Source organism: Arachis hypogaea, chromosome 12 (assembly GCF_003086295.3).
Source record: "Arachis hypogaea cultivar Tifrunner chromosome 12, arahy.Tifrunner.gnm2.J5K5, whole genome shotgun sequence".
Lineage (NCBI taxonomy): Eukaryota > Viridiplantae > Streptophyta > Magnoliopsida > Fabales > Fabaceae > Arachis > Arachis hypogaea.
The window spans coordinates 85,711,545-85,722,200 of NC_092047.1; the positions used below are offsets into that span (position 1 = coordinate 85,711,545).

At 34.5% G+C, this 10,656-nt stretch overlaps 1 protein-coding gene across 11 annotated transcripts; it reads right to left on the reverse strand.

Moving 5' to 3' along the window:
* Positions 1–7,508: 7,508 nt before the first annotated feature.
* Positions 7,509–10,237, reverse strand: LOC112727619 (uncharacterized). 11 transcript variants are annotated; one of them, XR_011868685.1, is made up of 6 exons: positions 9,656–10,237; positions 9,438–9,560; positions 8,534–8,805; positions 8,353–8,429; positions 8,180–8,233; positions 7,509–7,699 (listed from the first exon to the last, which is right to left on the reverse strand). XR_011868685.1 is itself a non-coding variant. In XM_072209428.1 (6 exons), the coding sequence occupies exons 1-5, from the start codon at positions 9,738–9,740 to the stop codon at positions 8,213–8,215; spliced, it is 489 nt and encodes a 162-aa protein (XP_072065529.1). In that variant the 5' UTR covers positions 9,741–10,231; the 3' UTR covers positions 7,509–7,699; positions 8,180–8,212. The 11 variants fall into 11 exon arrangements, 3 of the variants coding, with proteins under 3 accessions (XP_072065529.1, XP_072065530.1, XP_025633224.1); XR_011868686.1 differs by having other exon boundaries at positions 7,509–7,696; positions 9,656–10,217; XR_003165919.2 differs by having other exon boundaries at positions 9,438–9,575; positions 9,656–10,188.
* Between the last annotated feature and the right edge of the window lie 419 nt (positions 10,238–10,656).

Consider the following 10,656-nt stretch of genomic DNA (forward strand, 5'->3'; position numbering starts at 1 on the left):
GTTTATTCGCAATTCAACTGATAAACATAATTGACTTCCTGACTAAGATTTACAAGATAACCATAGATTACTTCAAACCAACAATCTCCGTGGGATTCGACCCTTACTCACGTGAGGTATTACTTGGACGACCCAGTGCACTTGCTGGTCAGTGGTACGAGTTGTGAAAAGTGTGATTCACAATTTGTGCACCATGTATATAAACAAAATCAATAATCCAACACATATAATGAAAAGAGAGAAAATGAAATGAAAACTAAACTAAAACTAACTAATTAACTAACTAACTAAGTGACTAACTAAAATAAATGGTTATCAATGGTGTTTAGAAGTGTTGGATGAGGAGTAGGAGAAGGGAAGAAGAAAGGAGAAGGAAAGAAATGGAAAGAGGAGAAGAAAAGAAATGTAGTGAAGGAAGGGCATCCGCGCGTCGCTGATGTGTGAGCATCTTTCCTATCTTTTCCTAGTGAATTTGCATTTAAATTGTTGAGTTTAATCAAGAATTAATTATCTTTTAGCCACTATGGATGCTACTTTGAGTCTTGTGCAATTATGTTTATTTTAGGTAGCATTTGGCTGGATTTGATGGAGTTTCCGTAGAAAAAGAGAAGAAGGCGAATGATGCTGTCAACCCTGACCTCTCTGCACTCAAACCTGAATAACTCGAGCTACAGAGGTCCAATGAACAAGATTTTAGTGGCTTTGAAAAGCTAACTTTTAGAGCTTTCCAACGATATATAATAGTCTATACTTCTCTTCCATAAACTCTGCCAAGGCTGCGCCTAACTTGAGATTTCTCAAGTTAGGCGCAAGAAACAACAACACGCAACATGTGCTCTCCTCCAAGTTAGGCGCATTGCCTCCTCTTCAGTCCAAGTAAGGCGCCTTGTGTGGTGAACCGCATGAAGTTAGGCGCAGCTCTTAGCCAAGTTAGGCGTGGATCCAGTGAAGCCAAGTGGTCCCCACGTTACAAGGCGCGGATTATTTAATTAATTATGATTTAAATTTAAATTTTATTGTAAAAGGAAAAGATATTATTTTAATTTTAGAAAATAGATTTTAAATTAATTAGGATTAAATATAAAAGGGAATTCCAACAGGGTGATTCCAACACAATATTATTCTAATTCATAATTGACAATCCTAGTTTTCTACTCTGAACCATGAGCAACTAATCCTCCATTGTTAAGGTTAGGAGCTCTGTCTATTTGTATGGATTGATTTTATTGATTTTTCTATTTTAATTCATGTATGGATTTATAATTTAAGAATTATTTTCGCTCTTTATCTTATGAATTTAGGTGGAACGGAAGTATGACCCTCTTTCTATTTGAGTTCTTGTATAATTTGGAAAAGCTCTTTACTTGAACAACAGCTTGAAAACATATTCTCTTAAATTTTAATTATCTGGATTTAACGGGATATGTGACATATAATCCTTTTATTTTTGGGTAATTAGAGTTTTTGTGGCATATTAACTGGAATTTGATCATCACCCTCTAATTGGAATTAATTGACCAAGGAATTGGCTGTTGATCAATTTTAGAGGAGACTAGAAAGGTCTAAGGAATTAGGGTCTAGTCACATATAATTTGTCATAAATTAAATCCTACATGATTAAAATAGTTAATAAGAAATCTTAATCTAGAAAATAGATAACTCTGAAGACTTAACTGCCTTCTCTATATTTTATTCCCACATTAATCTTTTCCCTGTCTTCTGTTTAATGCTTTTTTAACTCTCAAACATTATTCTCTGTTTTCCTAACTAAGCCAAATCAATTAACCATTGTTACTTAGTCCTTCAATCCTCGTGGGATCGACCCTCACTCACCTGAGGTATTACTTGGTACGACCCGGTGCACTTGCCGGTTAGTTTGTGGGTTATAAATTTTCGCACTAACTTTTTGGCGCCGTTGTCGGGGATTGGCTATGATTCACAACTATTAGTTGTTTGATTGCTTAGATTAGGCATTTTATTTTTAATTTTATTTAAATTTTGTTTTATTATTATTTTCGAGAAAAAAATAAAAATAAAAATAATTTTAAATAAATAAATAGAACTAATATTTTTTTAATTTCTGAAATTAAGTTTGGTGTTTCCTAGTTAATTTTTATTTTAATTTTTTTATTTTAATTCTTAGAATTCTGTTCTTTCTTCTTTGCTTTCCTGTTTACCACATGATGCGTTTAATCCTTTTTGGTGTTTTCTGCTAAGGAAAAATAATGGAGAGAGATCATATGGGTTACTACTCACACCCGAAGAGTGATTCATATCATTATGAATGGGAAAACCACCCAAATTTTGGTTGGCAAGGTCAAAACCAAAGAAACTTCAGTGCTCCATGTTCCAACTATCAAGAACCCCCATCTCCATATTCATATCAAGAACCACCACCTTTCTATCCGTATCAAGAACCATCATCTTTCTACCCATATCAAGAGCCACTATCTCCCTATCCATACCAAGAACCATCCTCTTTTTACACTTATCAAGAACCATCACCTCCTCCTTATTCATCTCAAAAACCATCAGATCTTGAGCTTCTCATGAAAGAATTCTTACATGATATAAAGACGAGTGTCAAAAATGTTGAAAAACATCTGCTGTCGATTATCAAGCCACAGGAAGAGGTGCAAGCAAATTCCTTGCCAAGAGATATAATACAAGATCCTATAGAAGAAAGTGGGGAAATCGATCAAAGGAGTTCATACTCCAGTGAATTAGAGAACTTTCCATTCTCACACATGAAAGAAGAGGAAGATGCGCAACCTCCCATGCCTTTGCTAAGTAATAAAGAAGAGATTGAATTAGAAGAAATCTACCAAGAGGAAAAGGTTGAAATTGAGGAAGCTTTTAAAGAGGTGGTAGAATTCAAAGAAGAACACAAGGGAGTGGAGCTTGCAACACCTCTCCCAAGGCCATTACCATCCAATACAACATTCAAGAGGGTAAAATTCCTATCCTTAACCTTTACTTTCCCACTTGAATATGGGTTACTGGAGACGGATGGTCAACTTAGAGCTCTTTGTGGCATTAAGAGTAAGAAGAAGATGGTTAGTGGTAAGAGTTGTCAAGCAAGGTTCAATATGGTTGCATGCTCCAAATTGAAGTGCAAGGATTGGTGTAGAGCTCAATTGAATTGGTCTAGAAGGTTGTTTGGATGTCTCTGTGAGAATTCAGATTGCTTGCCACCCGGTGGGAACAATGGTGATCCACAACAAGATGGGTGTAAAAGCAAGGTTTGGGACCCTGGAATTCATTCTCACAATCAACACTCTTGGGGCCTTGTCACTTGCTTCAACGTGCTCGAAGGAGTTATGCGCCTAGTTTGGAATCCCGGTGGCCATTGGATTTACAAACATTGGTGGAGATTCCTTGATCAGTATGAGCACAAGCCACCATGACAAGGAGATCACCACATGTCCAACTTAAGGACTTTAACTAAAAGTGCTAGGTGGGAGACAACCCACCGTGGTATGATCATTCCTTTTCATTCTTAGCTTTATTTTGTTTTATTTTTATTAGTATTAGTTTTCTTACTTATTTGATTTATATTGAGTTTTTACTGTTTCTCCGATCATGTAGCTATTTTATAACAGGAACCGAACTCCTCAAGCGAAAAAAAAAGGGAGCACATGACGTGCAAGCGTCGCTGACGCGTATGCGTCATATGCATTTCTTCTTTGCTTCAGGACAAGCAAACCTTTAAGTTTGGTGTTGACACTTCGCTTAAGGGTTTTCTGTTTATTCCTATGGCACCAAAGGGAGGCGAATTATCTTCACGGAAGAACACAACCTGAAGAATAAGACAACCGCTAGGATAACTAAGGTGGTTGAGTTCCTTTCATTTTTTATTCCTTCCCGTTTTTACTATGTTATGTTCCAGTTTTCTGCTATTTGCTCATGATCCTTTATTAGTTAGATTCCTAGATTCTAGTTTAGTTTTCTGTTAATTTGCTTTAATTCTGAAAGATGCCTCATGTATTACCCACTGAGCTTGAAATCAAAAAAAAAAAAGAAGAAAAGGGGGTGTAATGCATGAGAAATTGAGTTAATTTTAAGAGTAATCTTATTTACTTAAATGTGGTGGTATTAATTGTAATTCTGAATGAATGATATGAACAGTGCATAGTTAAATTTGAATCAAAGGATATTGATGTATAAGGAACAGGAATTTAAAGAACTATTATGACTTCTCTGAAATTAATGAAAGTTTAATCCTTGAAGCAAAAGAAACAGCAAAAGAAAAATAAAAGCAAGGTCCAAGGCTCTGAGCATCAATGACTAGGGAGGTCACACATGATTAAAAGCTCAAAGAGTTGTTTCCCTAGTCACATGCTTGTGGTGTTCTTGTGTCAAGTAATCCTTGAGACAAAACATTTAGAGTCGAGATCAATTGCATTTAACAGAGTATGCCAAAGGCTTTGAGCACCACTGTCTGGGAGCAACTAAAAAAATGTATATATCAGAACTCAAAGGGAGTTCCCCAATTAAGTGCTTGTGGTATTTCTGTGACAAGTAAAACTTGAGACAAAATATTTAAAGTCACGGCTAGGCTCAAGGTGCAAAGCACCAAAGAAAATAAAAATTGTTGTGTTCAACGGTTAAATTGAGTTACAAAAGATCAGAGAATTCATAATATTATCCGAATTCTAATTCCGAATGACAGTAACATTCCTTTGATTCAAAGGAGAGTGAGATGCCAAAACTGTTTAGAGTTACAATGAATAAACCCTATTTTAAGAATAGACTTGAACATGACTAAACTCTCACTTCTCATGCAAATTCACATCTTAATCTTGCACTTATTTTGGTTACTTGAGGACAAGCAACAATTCAAGTTTGGTGTTGTGATGCGTGAGCATCTTTCCTGTCTTTTCCTAGTGAATTTGCATTTAAATCGTTGAGCTTAATCAAGAATTAATTATCTTTTAGCCACTATGGATGCTACTTTGAGTCTTGTTCAATTCTATTTATTTTAGGTAGCATTTGGCTGGATTTGATGGAGTTTCCGCAGAAAAAGAGAAGAAGGCGAATGATGCTGTCAACCCTAACCTCTCTGCACTCAAACCTGAATAACTCAAGTTACAGAGGTCCAATGAATGTGATTTTAGTGGCATTGGAAAGCTAACTTCCAGAGCTTTCCAACTATATATAATAGTCTATACTTCTCTTCCATCAACTCTGCCAAGGCTACGCCTAACTTGAGATTTCTCAAGTTAGGCGCAAGAAACAACAACAATACGCAACATGTGCTCTCCTCCAAGTAAGGCGCATTGCCTCCTCTTCAGTCCAAGTAAGGCTCCTTGTGTGGTGAACCGCATGAAGTTAGGCGCAGCTCTTAGCCAAGTTAGGCGTGGATCCAGTAAAGCCAAGTGGTCCCCACGTTACAAGGCGCGGATTATTTAATTAATTCTGATTTTAATTTAAATTTTATTTTAAAATAGGAAAAGATATTATTTTAATTTTAGAAAATAGATTTTAAATTAATTAGGATTAGATATAAAAGGGAATTCCAACAGGGTGATTCCAACACAACATTATTCCAATTCATAATTGACAATCCCAGTTTTCTACTCTGAACCATGAGCAACTAATCCTCCATTGTTAAGGTTAGGAGCTCTGTCTATTTGTATGGATTGATTTTATTACTTTTTCTATTTTAATTCATGTATGGATTTATAATTTAAGAATTATTTTTGCTCTTTATCTTATGAATTTGGGTGGAACGGAAGTATGACCCTCTTTCTATTTGAGTTCTTGTATAACTTGGAAAAGCTCTTTACTTGAACAACAGCTTGAAAACATATTCTCTTAAATTTTAATTATCTGGATTTAACGGGATACGTGACATATAATCCTTTTATTTTTGGGTAATTAGAGTTTTTGTGGCATATTAACTGGAATTTGATCATCACCCTCTAATTGGAATTAATTGACCAAGGAATTGGCTGTTGATGAATTTTAGAGGAGATTAGAAAGGTCTAAGAAATTAGGGTCTAGTCACATATAGTTTGTCATAAATTAAATCCTACATGATTAAAATAGTTAATAAGAAATCTTAATCCAGAAAATAGATAACTCTGAAGCCTTAACTGCCTTCTCCATATTTTATTCCCACATTAGTCTTTTTTCTGTCTTCTGTTTAATGCTTTTTGAACTCTCAAATATTATTCTCTGTTTGCCTAACTAAGCCAAATCAATTAACCATTGTTGCTTAGTCCTTCAATTCTCATGAGATCGACCCTCACTCACCTGAGGTATTACTTGGTACGACCTGGTGCACTTGCCAGTTAGTTTGTGGGTTATAAATTTCCGCACCAAGTTTTTGGCGCCGTTGCCAGGGATCGACTGTGATTAACAACTATTAGTTGTTTGATTGCTTAGATTAGGCATTTTATTTTTAATTTTATTTAAATTTTGTTTTATTATTATTTTCGAGAAAAAAAATAAAAATAATTTTAAATAAATAAATAGCACTAATATTTTTTTAATTTCTGAAATTAAGTTTGGTGTTTCCTAGTTAGTTTTTATTTTAATTTTTCTTATTTTAATTCTTAGAATTCTATTCTTTCTTCTTTACTTTCCTGTTTAACACATGGTGCGTTTAATCCTTTTTGGTGTTTTCTGCTAAGGAAAAATAATGGAGAGAGATCATATAGGTTACTACTCACACTCGAGGAGTGATTCATATCATTATGAATGGGAAAACCATCCAAATTTTGGTTGGCAAGGTCAAAACCAAAGAAACTTCAGTGCTCCATGTTCCAACTATCAAGAACCCCCATCTCCATATTCATATCAAGAACCACCACCTCTCTATCCGTATCAAGAACCATCATCTTTCTACCCATATCAAGAGCCACTATCTCCCTATCCATACCTAGAACCATCCTCTTTTTACACTTATCAAGAACCATCACCTCCTCCTTATTCATCTCAAATACCATCAGATCTTGAGCTTCTCATGAAAGAATTCTTACATGATATAAAGACGAGTGTCAAAAATGTAGAGAAATATGTGCAGTCGATTATCAAGCCACAGGAAGAGGAGCAAGCAAATTCCTTCCCAAGAGATATAATACAAGATCCTATAGAAGAAAGTGACACTACAAGAAAAAGCAATATTTGTAACAAAAAAAATTGTTACAAAAAATTGAAATTTTGAAACAAAAGGATTTTGTAACAAAAAAATGGGCCGTTGCAGTATGTCCTGTTACAAAAAGTTTTTGTAACAAAAAATGGAACTATTACAATTCAAAGTGATATTTTGTAACTAATTTTTCTGATACAAAAAACCAAAAGTCATTACAAAATTGGTAACAAATTTTGATCTTCAAGGTATTTTTGGTGACAATCTATTTTTTCCTATCATAAAATTTTGTTACAAAATGTAACTTGATTTTGTAACGTTTTTTTTCCTTTAGTTACAAAAGCAAAATAATTATTTTGTAATAATTTTTTTAATACAAATTGCATGCATAATATAAATATACTGAAATTAATTACTACAAAATGAGATATTTCATTAAACTCAAACTATTGATACACAAATTTCTCTTGAAAAGTAATAAAACATGTTACAAATCTAAACAATAAAAAATACTACAAAGCTATAACTATGTTACATCAAGTTAGGCTATAAACCAATTCCAATGACAAATCCTAAGAAGCATATTTCCAATTAGTAACTCTCCTGCATTGACAATAACAATTAACAAAATAAATAAATGAATAAAAAAGAGAAATCAGGAAGCCATAATTGGCAATAACAATTACAATTAACAAAACTTAAATTAACAAAATTATCAACATATTTTCAATCAATAAGTCTCGTGCAAATCTCACATCAATTGGTTAGCATAGCACATACTAAAATATAAGACAAATTATATGTCAATGTTATAATAAACATGTTATAAGTCGCTTCTTTTGTCCCTCTGAGATGCTCTTGAGCATTTCATCGCCTACCAATGTGTCTCCACATATGTCCAAACCTAATATCTTTGTGAAAAATATCTTAACACTTAGGAGTTTGGAAGACTTATAAAAATGTCAATATGATGTAAGTTGTATTGAAACAGGATACTAGTAGCTAGAGCCTATTAATCTCTATTTTTACATTTTTATCAACTCAACAAATATTAAACTATTTCGTAATTTGCTTAATGAATACCTTTATGATGTACTCTACCACAAGATCTATTTCCTATCCTCCAAAAGCTATTGACTACAAAAGAAAATAGATTAGATCATTAGTTTGTGTAAGAAGCTTTCATATGGGAGAAACAGAGGAGAAAATACTTCCTGAAAAAGAGAAGGAAAAAAAATAATTAATGAAGAGCATACCTTCATGAAGATATCAAGATCAACATCTGGTTTTATTCCAGTACTCTTTTCTCTCCTAGCAAGCTCTAGCAGCATATCTATTAACGCTCAATACTTTAGTACTTAGAATCGTAAGTATTTTCTAATGAACCGAATATAAAAAATAACTACTCAATGTAACTTGTTTATCATAACACATTACCAATAAAACTGATGGCTGAAAGTAATCTAGTAAGATGGCTAAATGGTTTTTGCTCATCAACTGATGCAAATATTGAAGAGATTGTAAACCTTTAATTGTAGTTGGAATGATTCCACTTAAATCATTCTGGTACACACTTAGCGTGTACAGATTGGTTAAGTTTCCAATTTTCAAAGGGATTTCACCATCAATACTGTAAGCATCAGCATCAAATACTTCCAAATTGGACATATTTCCAATTGACTTGGGAAGCTTTGCATGGAATGAATTTCCTGATTTGTAAAGATCACACAAGGAAGAAGGATATATTAATTCAAGAGTGGAAGAATGAGTGGTTAAATATTGTATCGTAAATCAAGCTGCTGAAGATTTCTTAAATTCCCAATAGTATTTGGGATAACTCCACTGAATTTATTTAACTTCAAGTCCATGTAGTTAAGCTTTGTAGCAGTGGATATGCTACTTTTAAGTTTGTTTCCATACAAGTTTAGCTACTCTATGTTTTCAAGGCTAATATGTGATGGAAGAGAACCGGAGAGAGAATTATTTGCCGTTTCATTTCAAAACTCAGATTTTCAACAAGTAGTTTAGTGTTTCAAAATTCAACCCTTTTAGTACCTCTCAAAATCAAATCTCAAAGCAATCACCAATCAATTCCACCATCATTACAATATATTTACTAACCAGATCAACAGTAATCAACCAATACAATCCATCAAATTCAGCATTCACAACAATTATTTGTCAAACAATTCACAATCGACATAATCAATCAAACACTAAATCAACAATTCCAAATCTCAATCTCAACCATTCCAATCACAATTTCAGCTACAATTCAATATTCACATAATTAATCAATTACTTACAGCTACTAAAACAAAACAAGGGTGAAAGGGGTTACGGTAATAGCAGAACGGAGCAGCCGCAATCCCGAACTGACTCGACAGCAGCTCCGATAGCGGCCAGAAGCCCCGGTGGTTCAACAGCAACCTTAATTTTGACGTGCAAACACTGGAACTCAGCCCTACAGTACCAACATCTGAATATCATTAATAAACTTTAACAGAGCACTATTTTTCTAAATTTAATTTTCGAGGGTTCCGGACGAGGAACACTTACTGCACTCAGGAAGAACGCTAGCACAGAGCAACGGCATCTTCGACGGTAACTCCCAGCGGCGGCTCCGCGGATGGCGATTGGGCATAGCAATGCGAGTAGCACCGCCTTCTCCCTCCGTCTTCCTCCTTCCGCGCGTCTGCTCCTCGCGCGCGTTCTTGTTGGCGGCAGTGAAGAGAGATGCGACGGCAGTGGAAACTGGCGTCGCGGACAGGAGCAGCAGTGGCGATGCATGAACGTCGATGAGGGTGGCTGATGCGACACTCGCTCTCTCACCCGCGGGCTCTTTCTCTCCGCGACTCTGCTTCGATGGTGGCTACCAGAAGCTCCGGTCTTCCCACGCGACGGCGACGATGGCGATCCGAGATGAGGGCGACGGCGGCGGCAACAGCAAGACGCGAGGCGACTTCTCTCTCTCCTTTTAGTCGCGGCCTCTCTCTCTCTCTCCTTTCAGCTATCCCCTTTCTTTCTCCCTCTTCTTCTCAGCTTTTTCCCTTCCTTTCGTGTCCCCCTTCTTCTTTCTTTCCCTTTCTTTTGTTTCTTTCTGCTGTAGGTTAGCTTAGGAAAGCAAAAGTGAATGGCGGCTAGGGTTAATCTAGGGGGTTAGGGTTAATTTGGTTAAAGTTAGGGTTTGGATTTAATTTAGAAAAATTTGTCTCTAGTAATTTTAATTAAAATAGGATATGTTTTATTAATTTTAAATCTAATTTAATCATTAAAATTACTTTAGAAATATTATTTAATTATCAATTTTCTAATTAACATTTAATTAGGTATTCTAATTTAAAATTAAAAATAATATAATTAATTTTTTCTATTTATAAAAATTAGAGTAATAAATCTCAAAATCTCAATTATTTAACTAAATCGTATGAAATTCTTATTCTTTTACGACTATTAAGTTGTATAATTTAAATATATAAAATTATTCAATAATTATAAGATTAAATAAGAAGATATTTAAAATAATTTCTAAAAATAAAATTTTTAATGAATATATAAAT

Coding starts and splice junctions, on each gene's coding strand:
- LOC112727619 (XM_025777439.2), bottom strand. CDS start 9,740: ATGCCCAATCGCCATCCGCGGAGCCGCCGCTGGGAGTTACCGTCGAAG. Junction 9,576..9,655: donor TAGCGTTCTTCCTGAGTGCA/GTAAGTGTTCCT, acceptor AATGATATTCAG/ATGTTGGTACTGTAGGGCTG. Junction 8,806..9,437: donor TGCTCCGTTCTGCTATTACC/GTAACCCCTTTC, acceptor TTTACAAATCAG/GAAATTCATTCCATGCAAAG.